General features: G+C 42.1%; 2 protein-coding genes across 7 annotated transcripts in view; one reads left to right on the forward strand and one right to left on the reverse strand.

Moving 5' to 3' along the window:
- The window catches only part of LOC308583082 (uncharacterized protein), a 60,523-nt gene that overhangs the window by 19,254 nt on the left and 14,012 nt on the right, over positions 1-27,257 (forward strand). For 4 of the 6 annotated variants that reach the window (XR_014006036.1, XR_014006037.1, XR_014006038.1 and 1 more), the window contains one exon: positions 12,778-12,898. Coding sequence is in view for 2 of the 6 variants with exons in the window: in XM_081186759.1 (XP_081042885.1) it covers positions 12,778-12,898 (121 nt within the window). In the remaining 4 variants the exon portion in view is untranslated. Of the gene's footprint in view, positions 1-12,777; positions 14,092-27,257 lie in introns of those variants that run through there. The other 2 variants (XR_014006039.1, XM_081186758.1) reach the window with 1 other exon arrangement.
- The window catches only part of CDK19 (cyclin dependent kinase 19), an 82,636-nt gene continuing 73,314 nt past the window's right edge, over positions 17,936-27,257 (reverse strand). Inside the window, 1 exon segment of the mRNA XM_081186726.1 lies at positions 17,936-23,594. Within this exon segment, the coding sequence (XP_081042852.1) occupies positions 23,463-23,594 (132 nt within the window). The 3' untranslated portion in view covers positions 17,936-23,462.

A 27,257-nucleotide genomic window follows, 5' to 3' on the forward strand; every position in this document is an offset into this window, starting at 1 on the left:
AATTCCCAGCATCTCCAGGTAGAGCTGGGAATGTCCCCGTCTGAATCCCTGGAGATCTGCTGTCAGCTGATGTGGACAACCCAGGGGAGCGAGATGACTCAACACAAGCAACACAATATGTTGGGACTGTACAGAGACCACAAAGGAAACAGAGCCTCTGTTGAAAAGCCTGTTGCCATTGCTGGGCTGACAGATGATATGAAACTCGTGAACGTGCAACAAGGCAAATGCAGCACATGAGGCTGCAGTCATCAGATGGTGAGTGTGCATGTGTAAGCCAGCCCTTGAACTCAGGTGGAAGTGTCATAAGCGGCTGAGCTCTTGCTCCTTTCAGGATGAGAAGGATAGCTAGGCAGCGTCCAACGATAAATCCTGTTAATTCTTCAGGAAGCTTAGGGCTACCTCCTTGTTAGTTTTAATGGCACGGCTGCAATTGTATTTTAAAATGTGCAAAACATAAAATGTATTCTAAAATGCACATGGCCTGGTGTGGTTGGGTGGGTGGGTGGGTGGGAGTCATGTGGGGTTCTTATCTGCAGCCTGCCAGCAGTTGTTGTGTTCCAGCTCCTAACAGCCCCAGCCAGAATGGCCAAGGGACATACTGCATTTAGAACACATAACCCCCCCCCCAAATCAGAACTGTAGTCTACCTCTTCCAGAGCTACACTTCCTGGCACCCTTAACAAAGTACAGTTCCTGAGGTTCTCACATGACTTTCCCCGATGAATTTTGGGAACTGTAGTCCCCAAGCTACATGTCTCAGCATCCTTAACAAATTGCAGTTCCCAAGATTTTTTGGGAGAAGCCATATCCTTTGAATGGGTGTTGAATGCACTTTAAATGTATGGTGCAGATCTGCCTGGAATTGTAGTCCAGCAATATCTGGAGGGTCACAGCTTAACCACGCCTGCCACAGGCCAAAGATCTGAGCTGTTCTGCGATTTACACATTGGTTTGCAATGCATGGCTACAGAGCATGTAGGAACAAGCCCCCCAGGCAAAGTGCAAATGTGCATGTTGATTGAGGGTATGGGTAGGCACAAGTGTTGGTCATGTGTATGCGCTCACAAAAATGATCAGGTAAAGCAGTAACACATGGACTCTAACCTGGAGCTCTTCTTCTCCACACTTGCTGCCCCCCAAGATTTACCAGCAGAGGGCACCCAAAGCTTAAGAGAGCTGCTAAATTAGCCACACCTTGCCCACTAAGCAAAAGTCCAAAAGGATTAAGAAAATAATCTCTTCATACAAATGAAGCTGCGTAGATATTTGTAAGACAAAGACCCTGCCACCAAATTTTAACGTAGTGTATAATTAACCAAATTGCATGAGATAAAACTTGGGTTTGGTGATCAAGTTTGCCAGTGCAGCTTGTATCTTTGTTCCTCCCGTTCAAAGAAGCAAAGCAAAACACAAAGACTTCACAGATCAGAACAGGGGCTCAGAATCAAGAAGCAGAAGGCCCAGCTTTAGCCCCTGGTCCCAGAGAATTAAAACTACTGTATTGCTTTGACACTTCATATTTCAATTATTAGTAAAAAGCCGAGCCCCTCAAATAGCCCACAGTAAGACTTGGAATAAATTGAGGAACACAATGCTCCACGAATCTAGTTTTAAAAGAATTTGGGCACTGTTTGGTTTGTCAAAAGTGCAGTAGGGAGATTCTGAAGTGCAAAAAATGGAAGGAAATGTAACAAGCTGTATGTAAGTAAAAAGGAAGATGGGCAAAGAATAGCAACCAGAGGTGGAACAGTTTTATGTTTGAAATACCTGGCCTTACTTTCAGTGGCCAGTTCCAGTGCAAGATATCCATTTTAATGTGAAATAGATAAACAGCTGTTACTCAGTGCTGGATATCCAAACCCTCTCTGCAATGTAATATTTGGATATTGCATTTCCACTAATATTTTGTTATGGAGAACCACAACTGCACAATTTTCACAGGTCTTTGTTGGTTTAGTGCCAAATTAGATCATTACCTAAGTCCTACAGTATTCTGAGTGCTTTTTTTGTATTAAAAAAAAATCATTATTTTTTTGTAGACAAATAAACATGAAAGTAAAATACAACAAAACTAAATGGCAAAACTTCAAATAATTTAGTCATTTCCCTTGGAGACACATATCATTTGGGTGCTTATGTGCCCTCATATTTTTGCTTGCATTTTCTGGGGAGAAACATTCTGAATGACCAAAGTAAAATAAATAAATAGGGGGATCTAGTCATAATTTTCCAAAGGTAAACTAAGCATTTGGACCGAAGCAGAGATGTACCTAGCTCACAAGCTACATGTTCTTCCCAGCATAGTTTCTTGAAGACTTTAAATGCAGCCCATCTCCTTCCTGAGCAAACACAATAGAATAGTAATCCAATTATCATAGCGTAGTAGGCAAAAATTCCTTTATTCCCAGAATTACTGCTGGACCCGCAGAAGCAGCAGACTTCTGGTGTAGCTTTAGATCAACATTACTCACTAAAAGCATATCTGAGTCTCTCTCACTTTGTATGTATCATAAATGAATGCTGCAATAGCAGAAGATGTACTGAAAGTATGATCTCATAGTTGGGCAATTTCCCACTCACTCGTTTGTTGAGTGCAGTGTTCATAAGGGATTCAGCAGAATCTGTGTCTTGCAATAATATTGGGTGCTGTTTAGGATTTAAATCAAGAGGTGACAAGTTTCAGCACACGTTGTTCCAAAGCACAATCATTTACTGTATCTAATTCTAGGCATGTTGAGTCTTTGTCATGATGACTCAGGATTACCTTGGTAATTTGATGACAGCCGAAATCAGCCATAATGTAAGACCTACTGTAGTTGGCGCCCTGACTGCTGTTTGCATATTAGTATCACTATAAGGGAGTTCAACTCAGGAGGGTAATAGCACATCCCTAGCACTGAATTACTTTTTTTGTGGCTTGGATTTTCACCCCAAACCACCTCTGTCTTGCCTCTTGACATCCCATGCTTTCTTTTCACAGAGGTACGGAATAGCTTTTTAGGAGGAAAATAGGAGGGGAAATCCAGAGTCCATTAGTTTTGAAAGGAATGCATACATGAAAAGTATTGAAGTTAACTAGTCAGCAAAAGATTAGCAAAAATTCTTGCTTCAACACTATTCATCACAGCCTTTCAGAGAGAAAGAGAGACAGAAAAAGAGAAAGAATTGCTTTAATTTATGCTTTGTTCACCTCAGATCACTCAATTCACTGAAGGCTGAAAGCTTACAAAAATTAAACGCAGGATTGATCCAATTAACAACAAAGGCAGCCATGATGCATTTTGATTAATGCAGTTAAAAATCTGAATGAGTCTGAACACTCTCAATCTGGGTTGTTGTTGTTTTTTTAAAAAAAAACTTATTACTCACAAGCTTTGCCTTTCAATTGGGAGAAAAGGAATGCAAAACTTGTCCCATTAACTTTCATCACTACAAGCTGGTAAATAGCAGTAGACAAGAGAAGGATGGTGATTCTTTCCGCAGCATATGAGGCTGCCTGGCTTGTCTCATGTACTCCTGCCTAGTACTTTGTCCACTTCACACCCTGGCACGTAAACCTGAAGCAAAAGCAAATCTGCCATGGATGTTAAGGGAATAGGAGAGGTGGAGGCAGCGACAATTGTTCCATTGTTTCTCCAAAATGCATGCACCTATCAACTTCAGATAGCTGTATTTCTCCTTTAAAACATAATCCACAGTAAAGCAATATCTTTATTAGAATGAACCAATGCTTACAGTGCACTACTTCAGCTTTTGTTTCATGTTTGTATAGAATTCCCCCTTAAACTGTACATTCTAGACTTTATTTTAAAGGGGAATAAACAAATGTTTCCAAGTTAGGGAAAGCTATCATTGCGTAACTACTGTATACAAGCAGGGATAGGGAATTTGCTTCCCCTACATATATTGTGGATGAGAGTTCTCATAATCTCTGGCCATAGGTAAGATTTAAAATGCATGTAATGTTGTCATGGGATGTGAGTGAGAAGGACAGAACTCGTGGCATCTCAGCCGCTTGGCCACTGTACTCCATGCTCTGGTAACTCCCAGACTGGATTGTTGTAATGCCTCAACATGGGGCTGTCCTTGAAGACAACTTGGAAACTTCAATGGGTCCAAAATGCAGCGGCTAGATTACCGGCCGGGGTTTCATTCATTTCTCACATATCCAGTTCTAAAACAGCTGCACTGGTTGCCTATTTTGGGTCCATTTCAAGGTACACAGGCCCCAAATACCTGAAAGACGCCTTCCTTCCCTACAGACCTCCTTGGGTATTAAGATCAGCAAAGCGGGACCTTCTGGAAGTTCTGCCGCCCTTAGAAGTTCTGGGGTGGTGGAAGCCCAGGAGAGGGAAATCTTTGCTTCAGCCCCTAAGCTGTGGAACTCTCTCCCCATAGAGGTGCATCTGGCAACTTCATTATACAGTGGTACCTCAGGTTACAGACACTTCAGGTTACAGACTCCGCTAACCCAGAAATAGTACCTCAGGTTAAGAACTTTGCTTCAGGATGAGAACAGAAATCGCTCTGCGGCAGCAGCGGGAGGCCCCATTAGCTAAAGTGGTACCTCAGGTTAAGAACAGTTTCAGGTTAAGAATGGACCTCCAGAATGAATTACGTTCTTAACCTGAGGTACCACTGAACAGTTTTTGGAGAATGCTTAAGACATACTTTATTATCTTAGGCTTTGACACCTAAGAGACATCTTAGGACCAGCCCTACATTTTTAGGACCAGCCCTATTTTTGTGATTGTAGGTTGCTTAGAATGCAACATTAAGAACAGTTTAAAAGTGTTGTAATACAGGGACCTTAGAGTGATGGGCAGATAATAAATTAAAATACAACACCACCAGCACAATTGGCACTGGTTCTCCAGGATTCCAACTGTGGGCAATCCCAGTACTTAGAGATGCCAAGGATTGAACTCGAAACCTTCTACTTGCAAACCAGGTGCTTTATCACTGACCGAAGGCCCTTTCTCAACAAAATACTATTGCCCACTACCCCAGTCTTTGAGCAGTGTGAGATTCCAGGGTTACCAGGCCTTTAGCCAGGGTTTGTGTTTCCTTTTGGGAATGAGGACACTCTGGTGTCTTTATGATATATGGTTTATTTACACATAGACACAACCTGAGCCAATGATAGAGGGTCTTGTTTCTCCCATAGCTGCTTGGATTCAAACATTGTGCTCTGCCTCTCTGGAGGAGGGCCCCCACTCATTTGCCATCTGGCACAGAGCCCCTTCTCTTTTGCTCTCTTAATAGCCCATCACCTTTTCTTTGTTTTCTTAATGGCCCTTCACCCAGACAATCAACTCATGAGGAAGCTAGCCTGACTTGTATTTTAACACTTGCTAGGATTATAGGGATTTGAAATCTGGCACCGACAAATTCATAACAATTCCCTTAGGAAATAATTGTCTCAGGAGGCAACTGGTAGCAAAAACTGTGTTTGAATTAATAAATTGGGGCAGCGGCGTAGCGTGAGTTGTCAGCACCCGGGGCAAGGCAAGTAATTTGCGCCCCCTAACCCGGGGCAAGGCAAGTAATTTGCGCCCCCCCCCCTAACCCCTAACCTGCCGATCTGAGGCGAGTTGGCGCTGGCGCTGCCGCCCAAACGACGCCGCTTGCCCGGAGGAGGAGAGGCGAGGAAAATGCAACATGGCCCAGCAGCTGCAGCGGCGGAGGCGGGGCTGTGAGGAGGGGCTGCCTGGCGCGTCCTCCGCGGCCCTGACGCGCGGGGACTGCGACGAGCGCTGAGAGCCGCTGCCTGCCGGACGCCTTCAGCCCGGGCGCGCGCACAGCTCGTCGGTTCCGCGAGACATGGGGCTCTGCTGCAGCCTGCGCCCGAGGCTCTTTGGCAACTCCGGAGGCAGTGAGCGCCCCCCCCCAGATGTTGCGCCCGGTGCAGCCGGCCCCCCTTGCACCCCCCATGCTACGCCACTGAATTGGGGAGCCAATGCATCTAGAGAAAACCTTCTCCTGTAGTTTGTGTTCTGGATGATAAAAGCCTGTAAACTGTTCTCCAAGCTATCCATTCACTACTGGGTGAGGGTGGGGAAGGAAGTAGAGGATTCCTGGATGAAAGAAATACCGGTACTTCTGAGCCTGTGATTCATGTGTGATATGGGATCCCTTAGCACAGCAAGTTAGTGAGCTATTTTGACACACAGGACCACTGACTCAGGCTGAGGTAAAGATGTTACTATTCCGTTGCTGCAGGAATGGACCTTGGCATCAGCCAGTTGAAAGAAGTTCTCATGTTGCTTCAGTCAGAGATAGTTTACGTACATCTGAAACCTTGCTTACGTACAAGCGCCAAGAGTAACTATATTTGGTTAGTACTTTGGCAGGGAGAGTATGCCCGCGTTCTGCATTTTCAGATAATAGATGGCCTCAACTTTACATCTCGGCTTACTAGTTAGAAAACTCTGCAGCAAAGTGATACGAACTGTTTATGTGACATGTCCGCATAAGGCAGATATTAAGACAGTTGGAGTTGTTTTATACATCTCTGCTAGTATGGTAGAAGACCCTGATGTAGAAATACCATATTTTTTATATGCAGGATTTAATGGAATACCAAATCATTTCTGTAAAACTCAGCAGCTTAAAAGTGATTGTCTGAATTATTATCTCTTGTCTATATTAGTCACCAAGGAAAGCAAGAGTGAGCTTGATTACAGGCTGACAGGGACATGAGCATGTGTTTCCAACATGATAAACATTATTTTGCTCACTAGCCTTGTATGTACATTAAAGCTGAGGCCATTTCATAAGCTGTGTTATGAAAGGCTGATCACCCCACATCTCTTGACTAGCAGGACATTCCTGGAATGACCTCCCTTTGCAGTGCATAGAAATCTAACGCTGTGTCTAAATTCAAGCGGCTTTCTTCCTTCCTTCCTTTTTTTTTCACTCACTCCTGCCAAATAGAAACACATATTCAGTGCCTCAACTGATTTGGTGAGGGTGTCCTCCCACCACCCCTCATAACTTCCAAGGGCCATTATAGAAACAGCTGGTCACGAAGCAATTCAACAAAAGATGGTCACTAGACAGCTAATACAGGGCATGACCATTATTAATTAACACTTCAGAGACTTGCAACAAGCTTGAGTAAATTAGGATTCTAAAGGCATGCATGCTACAAATCTTCATGTCTGAAAGCATCTGAAATATAGGAGCATACTGAAGTGTAAATTATAGCAGTTGATTTACAGCAGAGAGTTGTAAATCAACTGCATATGATTTTCTTCATTAACTCACACATTGGAGAGGCATAGAATGGATGCGATCTGTTCTAGTGATCCTAGATCATGGGTGCAATAACTTTGAAGAGGGCAAATTCTGCAAAGCAGCATGGGCATCTGAAGGTGGCTATGGCACACTTCAGAAAGAAAGCCACTGATTTACAGGTAATATGGCCACTTCTCCTGACAGGGTTCCTCAATACTTTTGCTTCAAAAGGCAAAGTGCCACTCTCTCTGCCCTATTCCCGCTGCACTAAAAAAGCTCTTCAGTAAACTCTGAATTCAGGCATTCACTCTCTTGGGTATGCAAGCACAAAATGGGGTGAGCAAATACATATCTGTTCTCCTTGCAAAGTCTTGCTCTGTCTGTTTCCTCTGTCCACATCAACTATAATTGTGCAACCTGAATGTGCCAATATGTGGATCCCAACTGAAAATAGCAACAGTCTAGAAGATTAGATTAAGTGGCGTACAAAAACTGAAGCAACAGACAATTTAAATAAAATATTGCAAAAACACACAATTACATATAGAGATGTTACATTAATACAAAATTACTAATATATAAATCAGTATCAGTTCATTTTCTTTCTGACACACCCTCCCTCTCACCCAGAGGACTCACTCAGGGTCCAAACAAACTCTCATCTCACCCACAAAAGTCTCACAATGAGAAAAAGTGGACATCACCCTGCTCTCTCACTCTAGACTTGCTTTTTATGGGCAAGCCCAAGGGGGATGGTACTTCCTCAGGCTATGTTCGATCCAGCTGCACTCTCCACCCCCAGTTCCAGGTGCAGCAGGATTGTTGACCCAGGGGGTCCAGAGGATGGGGAAAGGACCCCCGCTCCACTCACAGCTCTTTCTTCACCCTCTGTCCTCTCCTCCTCCATCCATACTTTGTATCTTTGCCCATGTACACCCACACACCCCACAATGATTATTTATGGTTAGCAGAAACATTTTGCACTGAGCAGAGCTGTAACTTAAGGACAAGCTCCACTATAGCACTTTTCACTGGACAACAGAACCTAGAGCATCCCAGTTAATGATAAGTATTGGGAGACTGCCTTTCAACTGATAGAGGAGGAAGGGAAATGACTGTTTTTCTGTGCATTTCGATATGTGTATCAATTAGATCCATTATGCTTTTGTGTCAAGCTATACATACAGCAGAGCCTATTTACATAAATGAATTGGGCACTAATGGATAAATCCCTCCTCCCTGAAATATATGTACCTTTAAAATGTCTGATTGAGCTCTTTTTAGAAGGCTTATAAAATAAGAGCATCAATGAGGACCTGGCTTGGCAAAGGAGGGACCATTAGTCTCCCCCAGCTATGCCTGACTCTGTTCTCAGTGCAGAACCAACCCAGAACCTCAGAGAGGCAACGTCACCAGAGTTGATTATCCTGTCTCTGGGGCTGAGCTCTTGGGACAGATTAGATATTCTGTTGGGGTAGCATCAGGCCCAACCACCTCCCTTCCTGAGCAGAGAGGTGGCCTCAAATCTGTTGTTGAAGACCCCTAGGTTGTTAGTCCTGGGAGACTAACATCCATTCCAAGGCGCAGTCCACCTTGCGCCCTAGACACATGGCAGGTCATGCACTTGGATTTGGCCAATATTACTTACAATGCATAACTACCTCTTCCACCTCCAATATCACAGAATGTTGGGAGCTGCATAGGCTGTTGTAATCAGGTAGTCCAACAGTTGAAGTTTCTTCCTGCCATTTGGGATCAGAAGGAAGTTGTGTACCAGTTCAAGCCAATACAAGTTTATTGGCTGCTCTGACACTCTGAAACTAGCAGCTCAGTTTTAGTTCACATGGGAAGAAAATTCACACTACAGTCCTAATTTGAATATCTGATGGTGATCCATCATCGTTGAGTTATTGAATTTTATATTGGTACTAGATGATTCATAATAGTAACTAGGCAAAAGAGGAAAGCCTGTAATAGCAGACAGAAAATTGCCGTGAGTAGGGAGAGAGAGAAAATGATGAAACAAAAAGAAATAAACATATTGATTTTGTTTTACGATTGCTGGAATTATTAACAGATCAATCCTATCCCCTGCCCAGGTGCAGCAACATATGACAAAGTAGCCTAGTCACCACGGCACCATTGGTCACACTGGATGGGGGTCAAGGGTTGGGTTATGGATGCTAGAATGGTGTGGTAATCAGGCCCAGTGCATCAATGGCAGCAGTGGAGCTGACTCAGACTACCAGAGGTGCAATCATTAGCGGGGAAATTAATTTCAGCAGTCACTACCAGTATGGCAGAGGCACTGCTGTTCTGTATCTTTCTCTCCTTCTCCCTGCTAAAGTGGATTGTGGTCTAAAGTAGCAGACTGAATCTCTGTTTCCCAGACACTGAAAATGACAGACTATGGAAGCCTGGACAAACTGCCACATAAAATCCTCTTGCATTTGTGTGTGTGTGTACACGCTGTTGAGGTTGGGTGGGGGTCCAGTGTGTGTAATATCACATCAAGGCTTTTTTGAAGCTGAACCATCATTCTGAACCGGTAACGTAGTTTAGTTTTGCTTTTAGGCTCTTGAATCCAATATTAAGAGGGATTCAGTTGTGTTCTGGGGGGGGGATCCAACTAACTTAGGGCTCAGGTTCATTTTAATTTTCTTATTGTAATCTCAGGGTTAGGTCCACAAAAACACTACTTGTCACACTGTTTGAAAGTTAACTAATTATGATTGTCTCTTCATTTTACACAAACATGTATTTTCTTCTTCAGATATGATATTATTATTAGTGTATTATTGATTTTTAAAAATTTAAAAAAGAAATAAATGAAATGACAATCAACAATGTATAAAATGGAATAATCAAATTGTAACTCTTTTAACATTTGAAAGGTATTTTACTTTGGTTCCTGTCATTCCAGTATGGAAAAAAACAAAAGTGCTACATTTTTCAATAAAATTATTATCTACATACCTACTTTCTCTAACTCCTATGAATTAATTTGAGCATATACACTCATGAAGATACATATGCTGATCAGTAGTGGCAGGAAGCCACTGGGGTATATCAACTATACTGCAGAGGTCCCAATTCAGAATTCCACTGCAGAGTCGATCCCTGCCCCAAGCAGGTCTTGCTGTAAGTAGAGATATTCTTTTTCATGGTTGGTCAGAGACATGCCCACAAAATGATTTATTTATTTTTTGGTCACCTGACATTACTGTGATTACAGTTGATTGACAGTTGGGCAGCTTCCCCCACCTGTCAAAATGGTCTACAGGATGTGAGAAAAGTCAGAATCTGGCTCACCAGTCAAATCCTGTTCCTCACCTCTGTGCTAGAGAAAGAAGGGGTTGAAATACTTGAACAGTGTGAACTTGGAAAGTGTTAGAAAGCACAATTGCCACAGTAAGGAGCCTGGAGAAAGGGATCCAGAAAGCTGGATGCAAATGGGCAAGTATCAGTTTGGTTAGGGAAACAATCTAGAAAGGTAGAGATGAATGGATGCATTTATTTTGCTCTTATTTGCTCTATGGGTAAAATTAGTTCTCTTCTTTGGATTTTTTCCCCAAAAAGTGTTTTATCTAAATCCTTAAGTAAAAGCACAATTTGTTTTGGAGAAATTTGGTCAGATGCCTTGTTATACAATCCATGCCAAAGTGCCATACCACTCTAGCCAATATTTGGAGTAGGTTGGGCCAGTAAAAATAGAGAAGCTTATAAAGCTGTTTGCTGAGCAGCCAGAGAAATACAAAAATATGGCAGCAGTGAAGTTAACAAGAATAAATCATAGATTCGTAGAGCTGGAAGGGACCCTGAGGGTCATCTAGTCCAACCCCCTACAATGCAGGACTCTACACTAAAGCATCCATGCTGGATGGCCATCCAACCTCTGCTTTAAAACCTCTAAGGAAATCCATCACCTCCTATGCGAGTCTGTTTCACTATCAAACAGCTCTTACTGTCAGAAAGCTCTTCCCGATTTTTAGTCAGAATGTCCTTTCTTGTAACTTAAATCCATTAGTTCTGGTCCTACCCTCCACAGCAGGAGAAAACATTCTTGTTCCATCGTCCATGTGACAGCCTTTAGATATTTGCAGATGGCTATCATATTTTCTCTCATTCTCCTCTTTACTCAGCTAAACATACCGTACTCACTTGCTTCAACCATTCCTCAAAAGGCTTGGTTGCCAGACTCTTGGTCATCCTCCTCTGCACGTTTCAGCTTATCAATATCCTTCTTAAATTGTAGCGCCCTGATCTGGTCATACTACAGATACGCTCTGACCAAGGCAGAATAGAACGGGACTGTTGCTTCCCTTGATCATTCCACTATGCTTCTATTGATGCAGCCTAGAATAGCATTAGCTTTTTCTGTTGCTGCATCACACTGTGGTCTACCAAGACCCTTAAATCTGTTTCACATGTACTACTGGCAAGCCAGGTGTCCCCCATCTTATATTGGTGCAGCTGGTTATTCCTGCCTAAGTGTAGAATCTTACATTTGTCCTTAGTGAGTTTCATTTTGTATGATCGGGGCCCAGTTCTCCAATCTGTTAAGGTCATATTGAATCCTGATTCTGTCTTCATTTGCATTGTTTACCGCTCCCAGTTTGGTGTCATCTGCAAGGGTTGGCTTTCCTGGTTTGCTTTCTTCTCTTTCACAGTGCCATCTACAACCTGCACAATTGTAATACAGTCGTACCTCAGAAGTCAAACAGAATCCGTTCTGGAAGTCGGTTCAACTTCCAAAGTATGGCTTCTGATTGGCTGCAGGAAGCTCCTGCAGCCAATCGGAAGCCCCGTTGAACGTTCGGCTTCCAAATGAATGTTCGAAAACCAGAACACTCATTTCTGGTTTTCGATCGTTTGGGAGCCGGAACGTTTGACTCCTAATGCGTTCAGGAGCTGAGGTACGACTGTACTGTTTCTTAAACTCATAGTAGCTCCTTTCCCTGGAGAAAATCCACATGATTGGATCCTGCCTGCTGTTCCCGTGGGCAGTGCTATCCTAAAGGTTCTGAATTGCTGTCTGTGAGCCATAGGAACCCTTTGCCATAGGTGGGAAACTTTTTTTTTCTATTCATAGCTTATTGCCATCGCTGCAGCTGTTAATAATCTGATAATAATTTTCAAATCCTCTGGCACTATACAACTTAAATAGCAAAAGAGAACTGCAAGTGGATCCATACATAGTTCATATGATCCGCTTGCAGTTCTCACTTGCTGTTTAAGTTCTATTGTGCTACCTGAGGATTTAGAAGTTATCAGATTATTAATTTTTAGTTCAAATGTGTGCTAGAGGAACACGCTTTCCAATGGTTGTATCCCCCCAGAGGACAGCAATGTCTGTCTGTCTTGGGGAACCTTCAAGGGTGCCAGCACTTACAAGTTCAGCTTTCTTGGAATAAAGTTCACTGGAGCCTGTGATGTCATTTTGATGCATGGTTTTAATTACACATAGATACAACATGAGCATAAGATGAATGATCTAATTGCATTAACACTGCAACCGATTTTGCTTCCCCTTAGGATTCCAGGCTGTCTTCACAGCTATGGTTTCAACACAGAGAGCAAGTCTTCCCAGCTCCTGACCAGACCAGACCAGCTCCTGGAGTGTTTTTCTCGTACCCCTAGAATGACATCCACGCAGGTGGGAGGTGAAAGCCTACCTCTTTCTTCTAGAGGCTTCACTAGTTAGTTGTTTCTGTGGCAACATGGCCAACTCTTTAGTCATGTAAAAAGGGTGTTTAATAGGCTTGGCAGAGCCAGTAACTTAACAAAGAGATTTGTTTGACCCTTTCAGCAGTTTCTTCTATTATAGACTCGCATCTAGAAACATATATGGGGGTGGGGATACAAAAAAATTGCTAACTTTTGTGCAAACTTCCAACACTGATATAGGGCAGTTCTTAGGATGAGTTGTGGGCCTTTTCACACCTCACACTCCTTGGCAGGTTTTTCCCCCCCTAGAAAAAGAGGTGCTGGAACAGAGTTCAGTGTGTTCTGGCTGAAAAAAGCCCTGCTTCTTGGGTAGCTATACCTCCACTTCCTACCAATAAAACTAGCATGATTACTGAATTGTGTTGTGCTAAACCTGTGACTGTTTAAACAGCAATCTTCTGCGAGCAATATATATTTCACAGAATTTCAGCTCCCTTCCCTCCCCACTACTAATTGGAGAAGATAAGAAGCAAGGTTGTCCGCCAAACTCACACACCCAGCTAGATTTACACCTTGCAGCAGCACTCCTGCACAGCATGGTAGATACTGAAGAAAATTCATCGCCCAAGTTAATACAATATTCTGCCAAGCACTGCTTGGGCTCATTCTCTCTCAGCAGCATTTAAATGCATTTATATGGAACAGTGATGTGCCTGAAAGCTAATTTGGCCAGGAGAACAGCACATTTGATGGACGGTCAAATTTTCAGCTGTACACGAGGGCTGCATGTAATTAAAAAACAACACACACACACACACACTTGTGCTGATCTGAACAGATCCCATCCACAGCAATACAAAGAATGGAATCCAGTTTAATTAAAGGCTGGACCAGGAAGTTTGTTTTCATAGAAAATCTACATTTGAAAATATACTTGTAAATCTGAAAATAATCTTAAACAATAACAGCATGCCCCGACTGGGCCAAGCCAGTATTACTGGGCTTGAAAGAAATTCATTAGGTCTTCCTAGGCTTCCAGTTTCCTATTCATCAACAGTAGGATAATAACCAATTAGTTTCAAAATGAGGATCCTTTAGGCCAAAAGGCAGGAGTAGGTTAATAAAATAAAACAAGAAGAAAGTCTCTACAGGTTCTACTAAATATTACCTGTTCAGAAGTATCTCGTCACATGGTGTCAGGGCTGCCTCAGGTCTCAGCTCACAAAAGACCCAACGCCAAGTTCTTCTTATATACAAGGATGTTTATTGCAGTTCATAGTAAGTTCCACAACCGAGGCGTGCAGCCCCCACGTCTGTTAACCTTAGACGGTAGAAGTCCCCTCTGAATCCGCCCCCCCCTACACCAGTTTAAGAGGCTTACGCTGCTCCACCTCTTTCTCTCTTTCCTTTTCCGCAGGGTCCTTCTGCCCGCTGGGGTTCCGCTTCTTCGGGATTCTCCTGACGCCGAATCCTCAGACTGCTCTCCCCCCCTCCTGCGTGCTTTGGGCCCTGGCTCCTCCCCCGGGCTTTCTGTACTTCCGCGCGCCTCCACATTTGAACTTGGCGCGCGCGCCCAACCTCTAACCTTCCTTTTGACAGTTATGCTACTCCCCTCACTGCCCTCCTCCCCTTCCGGGAGAATGGCTTCCTCTGAGCCCTCCTCCTTCGCTGCTGCCGGAGCTGTTTCCCCTGACACACTGGAACCTCCCCCCCCCTTCACTGCGCTCTGGTGGGGAAGCCGGCCCTGATTCCCAGCTGCCGCTTTGGGGTCCCCTGCTGGCCCCCCGCTCCTGACACTCTCCCCCTGGGGCTCCCCTTGCCCTGACCACTGGCGCCCCCTTCTGGGAATCCTCTGATTCGCTGGAGAGACTCATGGAATCCCTTGCGTCATCGTCATCTTCTTCCTCGCTGTCCTGGGATTCCTCCCCATCGCTCTCCATCTCCTGCCTTCCCTGTGCCTCTGTCCCTGTACCCCTGACACATGGTCTCCACTGAACACACCATCCATACCAAATATCCTACACTGATCAATCTTGTGCATCGAAAATCATGGAAACTATTCCTTGTATCTGGATTCAAGCATCCTCAGTGCTCCTTGCATATCAGACACCTTCTTCCAGATGCCTATTATAACAATTTTTGCCCACCAATAGCTCCTTCTGCCAGCTTCTTTCTCTCTTTCCATCTCAAAGGAGTCCTCCAAAGTAGTGTGGCTCAGATCCCAGCATCCTTTAGTACTTCCACTTCCTAGCTCAGCCTTTCCCAATCTGGTGCCTTGCAGATGTTGTTGGATTCCAGCTCCTCTCAGCCCAGTTGGTAAGGCCAATGGTCATGGGTGCTGAGAGCTGTAGTTCAAAACATCTGGAATATACCAGGATGGGGAAGGCTGTCTTTGCCACTTGCCTTCCCTCAAAACAGCAGGTATCTTGACCCTAGGCTCTTTACGTGGATTTTAGTACAAGTGGCCATCCCACACTGGACTGCCTTGGCTCTCCTCATGGGTCTGCAAATGTTTAAACGACCACCCTCCCCAAAATTAGCACGACTCAGAATTCTAGAACAGGAAGGTGACAAATTGAAATTGCAGAGTTATGACAAGCTTAAGGAGAAGGTGCGAGACTGGCTACACTATTTTCAAATAAGAGAGGTTTATAACTTGGATTAAAAAAATGGTTTCCAGGTGGAAAAATCAAAGTTAGAAACAGAATTGCTAGAACCCAATGTAAAGACACTTTCGAGAATGCATAATTTGCTGCTGAAATGGAATACTGAGGAAGAAACAGTAAAATCGGCAATGATAAAATGGGCACAAGACATAGGTCATAACATTATGTTTGCTGACTGGGAGAAGTTGTGGACCACCGGAATTAAATTTACGGCATGCAATGCCTTAAGAGAGAATATTATGAAAATGATGTATAGGTGGTACATGACCCCAGTCAAGCTTGCAAAGATATATCATTTGCCCGATAACAAATGTTGGAAGTGTAAAGAACTTGAAGGTACTTTCTTTCACCTTTGGTGGACGTGCCCAAGGATTAAGGCCTTCTGGGAAATGATATATAATGAACTGAAAAGGGTATTTAAATATACCTTTCTGAAGAAACCAGAGGCTTTCCTCCTGGGCATAGTTGACCAATCGGTGTTAAAGAAGGATAGAACTTTCTTTATGTATGCTACAGCAGCAGCAAGAACTCTTATAGCAAAACATTGGAAGACAGAAGATCTACCCACCGTGGAAGACTGGCAGATGCAACTAATTGACTACATGGAGATGGCGGAGATGACTGGCAGAATTCGAGACCAGGGAGAAGAGCAAGTGGAAGAAGACTGGGGGAAATTTAAAATCTATTTGCAGAAACATTGTAAAATTTTTGAATGTTGAGGACATTGAAATGAACAGTGGGGGTTCTAGCAACAAGATAAAATTTAAGATTAAACTAACAATTAACAATAGATAAACTAAGGGCTATGAATTTGCTGAACCAACTTTTAAAAGGGATACAAGAACGGGGGATGTGAGGAAGTCAGGAAAATATGTGAAATTAAGATATAAAATCAAGAAAGGGAATTTTTGTGTTTTTTCTATATGTGCTTTTTCTTTTCTATTATTAGTTTTTAATGTATGCATTTTTGTAACTTTGTGATTGTTTGTGTTGTTGTATTTTGTAGTATGTATGTGGTGTTTTTATATTTCTCTTGTCTTTGTCTTTGTATTTTTCCTTTTATAATGTGCATTGTTAAAACTTAATAAAAAAATTCATTAAAAAAACAACAAAATTAGCACGACTCAGCCCCCCAGAATTGTATAAGCAGCCCCTAATCATCGCAGACGCAACAACTGGCAATATTAGACAGCTTTGGCCGGGGAGGGCGGGATATAAATAAAATTATTAATTATTATTATTATTATTATTATTATTATTATTATTATTATTATTATTATTATTATTATTATTAATTATTGAAAAATCTGAAAAAATAAGAGCTGCAAAAACAGAATATGAAACTAACATCAGAGTACACCAGCCCCATCCCTGAAAACTCCAACGTCCACCTACCTCCCTTTGACTGACCCAACCAAGTACAGACATAGGCTGTGTACACAACACTATGCATTTAAAGCATCTCACCCTCCCAAAAGAATAATGGGAACTGTAGTTTGTTAAGGGTATTGAGAATTATAGCTCCATGAGGGATAAACTTCATTTCTCATGATCCTTCGGGGTGATGTGGTTTAAAACTGTGTTGCGCACACATTCACACACTCCTTCACACACACTCTCTCACACACGGCAAATAGAAAGAGATCATAGCACTTCCAGCTGCACGCAAGCAACCAGGGTGCTGTGGGAAGGAAACCTGCATGGAGAACCCAGAGATTTTCCAGGAAAAGGATCACGAGTCTTACTATGGCACTATGGAAACAATGCCTTCATGCAGACAAGTCTCATGACACTTAAACAGTACAATTATATTCACGTCTCCAGGGGGAACCAGTGCTTTAAAGAGAGGGTGGGGAGATGTGGGCCACACGTACAGGAACAGAAGCTGCCAACAGCAGATTCACAGCAGGCAACCTAGCAATGATATATTTAGATTTTTAAAAGCGTGACACATTGCAGTTAGCTCCCAGGCCCCTGCTTCAGAAACACCACCTACAGAGATTTCAGGCATAGGTTCATGGCACGTCCCCTTGTAGCATCTAAGGGGCTAAGCCCATGAAATGTTTTCTCCTCCTACCCTGCCTCAGGACCATATGGACCCAATCATAGGTAGATCAGTACTGAAGTGAAGGGGCTGCATGAGGAGTGATAGCTGCATGGAAAGGTACTGATTCAACATACAAAAGATCTTTTGGTACTGTCTTCCAAGGAACAGCTGAGAAGGGATGTAATGTGCACCTAAGCACAATTCCCGAGGCAGATTTTAGAAGGGTCTTAAATCAAACAACAGTTCAGGTCTGTGGAATTCATCCTGTTTACACTGAAGCCCAAAGTTTACACATGTCTCATCACACAGCTGCTTGACTTCAACTTTTTATTATTATTACAAACGTATATTATTTTTGTTTAAAAAATTCACACTGAAGCAATTCAATTTAATTACAACAAAAAATAAAAATGATGTAATGAACAAAAAGCATAGTTTTAACAGTCTTCTGGGACATTATGAAAACAGTAAATGCTTTATGAGGGCAAAGCCTGACAGTTCAGTGTCTTGTAACTGCCCAGCAGAGTTGGTGGACGTTTCTAGCTTGGTACTGAGCCTCTCCCACTGCAGGGCAGGAGGTGAGGTGAGCTGGGTGGCAGCAAGAACTGGACTCCCACAGTGACATCCTATCCTATATTTGCGCCACTTAGCACATTCGCGCTAGTTCAAGGTTAAGCATATTCGGCAGTTGCTAGATAGCTGCCAGATTCTTACATTTTCACTTCAGCAACATAGCCAGTTGAGATCAATGCTTGGTGACAGCAAGGAAGAATGGCTGACCTCCGGACAGAAGCAGGAAAGGCCCTTATGTGTGTGTATGTCTTCAATGGGGCTGGAGGTGTACTTTCTAGGACTCCCCTACATTGTTGACTTGAACGTCATTATCCTAGCTTGAGCACCCCATGAAATCCCAAGAAGTGAGAGTACAAATCTGGATTTTGCAAAACTCAGCAGCCACTATAAAGTACACTGCCATACGTGGGGCATCACTGTTGAGCTGAAGTTGCATAAGAGAGGACACAGAACTATATAATAAAGACACAAGAATAGAAGATGAATATGTGAAATTATATATAAAAGAAAACTTATGGCAGGCACCCTTCCACAGTGAGGAAATACAACTAAAAACCATTTTAAAAGCATACTACATGACAGATATAAAACATTATTTAAACTGCTGTTAAAAAGGGACACCTTCAGTCCACATTGTGTAATACTTTTTAGTGTCTACACAAGACAGATTTTCTTTAAAAAATTAAATAGTATTAATTTACTACTAAATATTTAGGAGATAACAGTGCATTAAGGACTTTCCCCCCATAAAGCAATACACATCGTTCTTGTGTGGCAAAACATATCGATTACACATGGACTTTATGTACAATATGTTTCTTTTATCTTAAAACAGTTATCGTTGCTTAATGTTGCTTAAGTACCATCACTGAAGATTATGAAGGGGAACTAAGCTTATTATGTTTATATAAAATATCGTACATAATCAAATACTTCAAGCTTCCACCTCCCCAACCTCAGGATGTCCTCCCATCCTTCCCACCCCAGCCCCACCCGAAAAGATACAGTGTCACAGATATAGAGTGCAGGACTTGCAGCTTTCACAAAAGTCTTCCTTCATTATGCAGTCTATGCTCCCAATACATTTCATCACTGCTTTGCTAATCCTATTTCTTTGCTCCTTTTCTCTGAAAGCTGAGAAGAGCAACATTGTAAGAATGAGGCTTGAGCAGCTAGCTGTTTCCCAAAGTAGCAAGACAGAAACCAACCAAGGTCGATTCCACGTCCACTTCTAAGAGCCGATGAGATAGGAAAGAGAAACTTATTATAGGTGACGTCAAAGCTGCACATGCTAGTAAGAATGAGTTGACAGAGCTGCACAGTTATGAAAATGTCCATGTTCTGTGTTTCCATAACATACAATATATGATTTGTCTTACATTACATTTTTGTTTCATGAAATTCCCCCTGAAACAAAGCTACCTCACCTTAGCCCTGCAGTACATGAGACACTCATTTATTATACACATACAGCTCACTGCAATAGGCCAAGTATGCCCCAAAAAGCCAAAATACAAATACAGAATGAGTGCAGTAAACATTTCAGAAGTGTAAACCTATACTTTCATCTATTCCCCTGCCAATGCTTATTTGGAAGGCCATGAAGTATTACTTAGCACAGCTACATTTGTGTGTACAGACAGCATGGGGAAGTGGGGTATATAGCAAGCAAGCAATTTGCAACTATCGTCAGTACAGGCAACGATCATGGCCATCCTTCTAGGGGACTGGAAGCTCATGGAGATAAAGCACATTCAAGACAGGTCGTCACACTGCATGCACAGAGGAACCCACACTCGGACAGAGCTTGCCGCAGATGCTGGGCTGTAGCAAACGGGAGGTTGGGGGACAGAGCAACAGAGGGAGTAGAGGAAAATGAGCAATTCACAAGCCAATAAAAATAAAGTTAAATCTCCTAAACTGCTCACCAAACATTAGCATGGGTGCAGGAAGACATGGAGCCGGTAGAACATTTTCACTGAAAGCTGGTGCAAAAGAAACATTACTTCAGTAAAACAAAACTAGTGTAAGATACATGATGCATAAATGTATGTTTGTATCAAATGGAATACTTTTTGTTTTGTCCCCCTGTTATGGGTATGCTATGATAAATTAATTTTTGGCTCTCTCCAGAGAGCCAGTTGGTATCAACAGCAAATGGAACAATGTCAGTGACTAGACAACTGAGCTTAACATGAGCTGACCTTTTAAAGTTTAAAGTGGAATCACACACAGTCCTGGGATAGGATAAATGTATTACTCGTGGGATTAAAATAGTTCCTCCCTCAAGAAAACTGGCCCATCCCCTTGTTAGCTTACTGCAATCTTAGTGCAAAGATTTGGTGATTTTTATATCAATTCAGATCAGAACACAGAGTGAGCATGAGCTCCCGCTAGACAGCAGGGGTAGGCAGAAGGTAGATCAGGATCTATTGGTAGAGATGTAGAGAGCAGATTAGCAAGTGTTTGTGATTACCAGTTGTTTAATAATAACAACAATACAACATTTCCCAGACACATTAAGCTTGTGAAATGTTAACCAGAAGTAGACTTTTGTGTGAAAAGACTGTGAGCTCAGTCCTGTCCTGGTACAGAAAACACATTTGTAAGCTCAGAATGCTCAAAGGCACTCTTCCTTTAATTTTAACTATATGGCTCTGGCTGATAGATTTTGGGGTTCCAGTAAAAAGTAAAGTAGATTCAACAAGCCTGAAATCTGCAAACCCCCTGCTATACCATGTAAATGCTTATAAATGCATATATCAATAACTGGCTCCTCCCTGTACCTCTTTATTAATTATTATGACAAATACAGGGTGCTGCATGTATATTCTAAAATTTATGCCTTTTCCATTTTAGTGCAATAAAGTCAGAGGAGCTAAAACCATTCTGCACCAAGGTAACCTGAATTCCACACAAGAAAAAGCTGGATTCTGCAGTCTGTATAAATACTGCAAATTAGCAGACATGTTGGACAATGTATTTGGCTTTTGCTAGTGATGGGGAAGGGAAGCCACTAATGGGCACTCAAGATTTAACCTTTGAAAATCATATTCAGCTCCACTTCCTCACCATCTAGCGTTTCACTAAGCATTGCTGACAAACTTTATGCCTATCTTCATATTCAGAAAGGCAATACACCTGTTTTTTTTTTAAAGAGAGACCAGGGTGGGGGTTGGGCTAAGAATCACAAGATGCTGAACTGCAGAAGATATACAGCTTTTACTAGCTGTAATTCTGGGCCTCTTAGAAAAACAAAACAAAGGGAGATGTCTCAAATTATGGTCTCTGATCACAGGTACTTGATACTGAGTTTGATATACAGATCTACCTGTGAAAGCGATCAGGCAGAAGGGGACTGAAGGATAGCTTCAGACTCTTAATCTCATGACCGTGGTCTTGAGCCCCACACTGGGTGAAATATTTCTGCATTGCAGGGAACTGAACTAGATGATTTTTGTGGTCCCTTTCAACTCAACAATTCTATGACCTATGACTTTCTTGTCCCCTCTTCTACCCAGTAGCCCTTGGAGCACCCCTTAAAATATGAGTAGATGCCTCTGTCTGAGCTTCTGTGAGCTCCCTCTTCCATCTCGGACCCCTTTTCCAGAACCACCCCACTCAGCTAAGTGCCATGATCCTCAGAGGAGAATATTCAGGGGTGCTCTGACCTAGTGGGGAGAGGATGGGATAGTCAGCTTCTGCCTACCCCTTCCATAGGTGGATCTTTAGATCCAACCCAATGGCTCTCCAGTATTATGCTCTGGTGATGAGCTGACATCCCCTCTGTTAGCTGCCTATCCAATACACCAACATCCACAATATGTCTGACCTTAGGAAAACAGTCGTTTCAGTACAGCCTCACTTACCCAGCACTTAACCAATTTAGGTTAATCACAGCAGTGGTAAGATGGCAAAACATGCATTTTCCCACATGAGAAGGCTAAGCACTTTCAAGACATTGCTCAACAACTTCAATATTTGATCTGGTTCAAATGGATAATGAAGGTTAGTAATAGTAAAAAATAAAAATGGCTTGTCCAGGTTCATGATTGCAAGTGTCCTGCAAGTTGGCAGCAGTTCATGCCACAAATGTGCTAGTCTCTTAAGGTGCCACAGCACATTTTGCCCTTTTTTGCTGCAAGTTACAGAACCATCCACATTTAGCAAAGGAAAGCTTCATCAGAAACAAACAAAACTTAGAAGGTAAAACATATACTAAAAAGATGCTCTGTCCCTCTTGACAGCCCCCCAAAGTAGTAGCACAGTCTCCTTGTTTGCCCTTTTTCTAGTTGATGCTAAACTCCTAGGGCAGAGTTCCGAAAAACAGATAAACATTGGAGAAGACACCATTGCATGTATGAAAAACTGCTAGAGAAGACACCATGGCATACTCTTGTCCTGCTGGAGCCACAGAAGAGTTTGCCTTCCACTTCACTGTTATGCCTTAATTTAAAGCAAAGCTTAGGTCAACCCACTTGGAAGATAATGGCAAATGATCTACGGGAGCTCATTTGAATAATAAAAACAAACATTCATAATCTTCTGTTTGGTGTTCAATCCAAACACATAACATGTAATAGTTGCTGCAGAGACTTGGGTTGTATATTTTTCTTTTCTTTTCTTCTTCTTTTTTTTTTTAAAGACCTCATCTGAAAACTAGACTAATAAAAAAGGGAATAATAAAATACTCTGGAACAGTAAAATCTGCTGTTCTTGACATCCATGAGCAAAACAGTAATATCCTGTGAAAATAACATAGTGCTTTTAAAAGGTGCATTATACCTGTATAGCTAAACGGGTTTGCCTAGTAAAAAACTAACTATATACAAGCTTGAAAAGCCTGGGAGTTCAAGGTTTCAAAACTTTAAAATCCTGGTAAAGGGATTTGAAAAAGATAAGATTTATGGCAATTACTACAACACAAGAAAGGTGCACCAGGAATCCTTCAAAAATTCCATAGGTTAAAGAAGTTTAAGTGCTGGGTTCGGATCAGACGGTTTCATTCGAGTAACCACAATGGAACGCATGCGAAAGCAAGCTGAGGGGAAACTTCACAAGAATCTCCTTTATGGCAAAAAAAAAGGATAAAAAGGTCTCTTGTCTCAAAACAATTAGTTAATAAAAGTTCTCCTTTTATAATTGTTAACTTTAAAATCTGCATCACAGTTTTGCATTTTTGGTTCTTCTCATGGTTATGAACTTCATATTGCTGGAGTCCGCCAACTGCTAGTTCATTCCTTTCTAACACCGTCTATGTGCTCTCCTCAGTATCGGTGCGACTGGTGAGACTGATGGTACTGAGAGCTCTGCTGAGATGATGTAGAATAGCCCATTGTACTCTGGGACTGAGAAGATCCCTGAATGTTGCTTTGGTAACTCAGGCGTGAACTGGAGTGCTAAAGGAGGGAGGGAAATAAAACATGTTAGAACATTTTGGTGGGCAGGAATTGCTCCAAAATTATTTTTCAAAATGTTAATGCTGATGATCCCTGTCTTTTCTCTCAGATAGATTTACACTGGGCAGGGAAACGAGACAGGGATTTATACTGTCTGCTCCCCCCACCCCCACTTTTTTCTCTTCTTTACTAATAGAATGTCTGGATTATTGCTATTGAACAAAACATATGGTTGGATCCAGAGAACTCTGCTCATGCAATGGGGTGGTTCCTGCCTCCCCGTTTTTGCCCTGTGCAATTTCCTCACACACACCCTAACACAGAAAGCCTGGCCAAATGGCCAGGGATTATCTACAATTATGTGGAACACGGCATGGAGGAATCCGCAGAAATCACTTGGTGGAACTTGCACAGTGTATAAATCTACACTATTAATACTGTTATCACACAAACACTGCAGAGGAGCTACTGTAGATTTTAAAAAGCTATACTGTACAGAAGTTTTATTTTAGACAATGAACCAAGAAAAGGTTCTATGTGATTATGATGCTCCAGTTAATGATAGCAAGAGACAGCTTACTATATGCAGTTATACCTAGATTTCATGACTTGGAAGCCAGAGGTATTTCTTTTTATAGCAATATAAAGCTTTACTGAAAGAACAAAATTGAATTATTGGGGGAAAGGAATCAATAGAGTCATACAGCAAAAATAAGGTCAAAGTCTATCAGCCGAAAGGGCAGCTTGTGATGTTCTAATTATTTATTTCATTCATTTATTGCAATATCTTCAGAATTTCTAAGCAGTTTACTTAGAGGTTTACAATATGAAATGACAAGATTGGCTGCAGTTTATCAAGTAAGAAACACTGGCTTTATGATAGACTGATGTCACCACACCACTAAAAGCAATTCTGTGGTTGCAATTGATAAACAAACATACTACAAGTATGACTAAACATTCAGAAATGAAGGGTTATGTCTCAAATTTCAATCTTGTGATGGATCTGTTGTGTGCTGCAAGAATAAGGAATTTCCTTCCATTAATGGAAGTCTTAAAATATGGCAAATGGCAGAAGGGGATAAGAATGAGAAAGGGCTATAAAGATAACAAATGCATACAAAACCAGTTCCTGTTTATTTAATATTGGAATAAGAAGCATAATTATTCTGTAAATTTATACTGGTTTAGTTACTTAAATGATATACAGTAGTATTTTTAAAAAAAGTTTCCAATATGAATCTTTTTCAGTATGGTTTTCAAAGCCTACTTTTTCTAATTTACTTTCTTCAAGATGGCAAGCACTACTGTATATAACCCAGAGCAGCCTAGCATGCTTGGGAAACCATATAAATGTTCAGCCAAGACCAGCACAACTGGTGACTCAACAAGCTGAACACAGGACATCAGCCTTGGGACAATATTCTTCCAAGGGTCCTATAAACTTTCTGTATTCAGCTTGGATAGGTAGCATTATATGTCTGGTAAGCTTAACTGGGTATCTTAAATCACATGCTCAGCAGGCGTGGCAAGGCAGAATAGGGTAACAGGAGATGCTACAATAAATCTGAAATATTATTTCTCCTATCTCCTTCAAACTGCATTGGCAACTTATGCATGTTTTGAAACTGTATTGAAATAACCAGCTATTAAGGCAGATCAAATATTCTTAACTAGGTCCTTCCCTTACCTCCAATTAACTTAACATAAAAATGAGAAGGCCTAATGATATTAGTATTCTACATAAATATAGGAGGGAAATTCACAGATCTTCATATTAAATCTAACCTTTCAACGAAATAACTGCTCTTCACCATTTATTTTTCTGTTTTTGAGAGTAAAATGTCCTACCAAAGCTTCTATGGAGGAAGCAGAACAAAACAAATTCTGTGGCACCAACTGGGATTAATGTAAACTTATAGATGATTTCAAAATAGAGAATGAATAATTGGCCTGGGTATCAAAGCAGAGATCCAAATTCTTCAAGCAGTGTTTGAGTGACATTTCAATGTCTTTCCTGCAGTCTGATTCCAGGAATGCATGCACTGGCAGCTCAGCCGTAAATTTTTGAATACATCTAAAAGTACAGTTGACTGCCCTCTTAGAAGACAAAGTCCAGCAACTGGAGGAACATGTAGCTACGCTCCAAAGAATTAAAGAGCTGGAGCTCTTCTTGGAAGCAACAGAGAACACCGTCTCCACCAAGAAGGAGACAGGGGACACCCCTGAGAAGGAGGCTAGTTCACCAACACAGGTGCCAGATATATGGAGAAACGTGACTCAAAGAAGTAGGAGGCCCAGGGTTCGCTCTGATTGTTTAGAAATACACAATCGCTTTGAAGTCCTCTCCCCTAGCATGGAAGACGAAGAACAGACTCCATTTGAGGATCTCTCCCTCATTACAGTCGATCAGGTATATGAAGACGAGCAGCAAAGTCAGTCCTCAGGGAATGTGCAGGCGACCTTGAAATGGACAGCTCACGGAAGAACCCCGACCAAACCTAAGAGGAGGCGTGTAGTGGTGATAGGGGATTCCCTACTGAGGGGAACAGAAGCAGTAGTGATCTGTGGGCCTGCCAAGATGTCTCGGGAGGTGTGCTGTCTCCCCGGGGCTAAGATCCAAGATGTAACTGAACGACTGCAAGGAATCATAAAACCCACTGACAAATACCCCTTCCTCTTGGTTCATGTGGGAACCAATGACACTGCAAGCAATAGCCTCCAGAAGATCAAAAGAGACTACGAGGCTCTGGGCAGGAAATTGAAGCAATTAAATGCACAAATTGTCATCTCATCTGTCCTCCCAGTTGAACGACGTGGCCCAGGGAGAGAGGGAAAAATAGTGGAAGTGAACAGCTGGCTTCGCAAATGGTGTAAACAGGAACGGTTTGGATTCTTAGATCACGGACTGCAGTTTCTTGAAGATGGACTTCTGGCAAGCGATGGGCAGCACCTCACAACGGTTGGGAGGAATGTTTTTGCCAAAAATCTCAGAAACCTCATCAGGAGGGCTTTAAACTGACTAATGTGGGGGAGGGAGACAGTGTTCCTGAAGGTAGGAGTCTATCAATTGATGAAGATGATCATCCAAATGTCATAGACCAAATGGAGCAAACAGCACACAGACCTAGTGGTGGGAGGAAAAAATCCTTCAATAAGAGACACGGAATGATTAATGGACTTCAATGTCTGTACACTAATGCGCAAAGCATGGGAAATAAACAAGATGAGCTTGAGCTCTTGGTACAGCAAACTAAATATGACATAATAGGCATCACTGAAACCTGGTGGGATAAGTCCCACGATTGGAATGTAATAATGGAGGGATACAATCTATTTTAGAGAAATAGACCAGACAAGAAAGGAGGAGGAGTGGCGTTATATGTCAGGGATGTGTATACCTGTGAAGAGATCCAAGATTTAGAACCTCAAAGCCAAAGTGAGAGCATTTGGGTCAAAATTAAGGGAGAGAAGAATAACAGAGACCTCATTGTGGGAGTTTACTATAGATCCCCAAGCCAAACGGAGGACATAGATGATGCCTTCCTGGAACAGATGGCCAAGCATGCAAAAGGAAGGGAGATAGTAGTAATGGGGGACTTCAATTACCCGGATATTTGTTGGATGTCAAACTCAGTCAAGAGCATAAGGTCAAACAGATTC

This window comes from Podarcis bocagei, assembly GCF_964188305.1.
Source record: "Podarcis bocagei genome assembly, chromosome: 3".
In the NCBI taxonomy this organism is placed as follows: domain Eukaryota; kingdom Metazoa; phylum Chordata; class Lepidosauria; order Squamata; family Lacertidae; genus Podarcis; species Podarcis bocagei.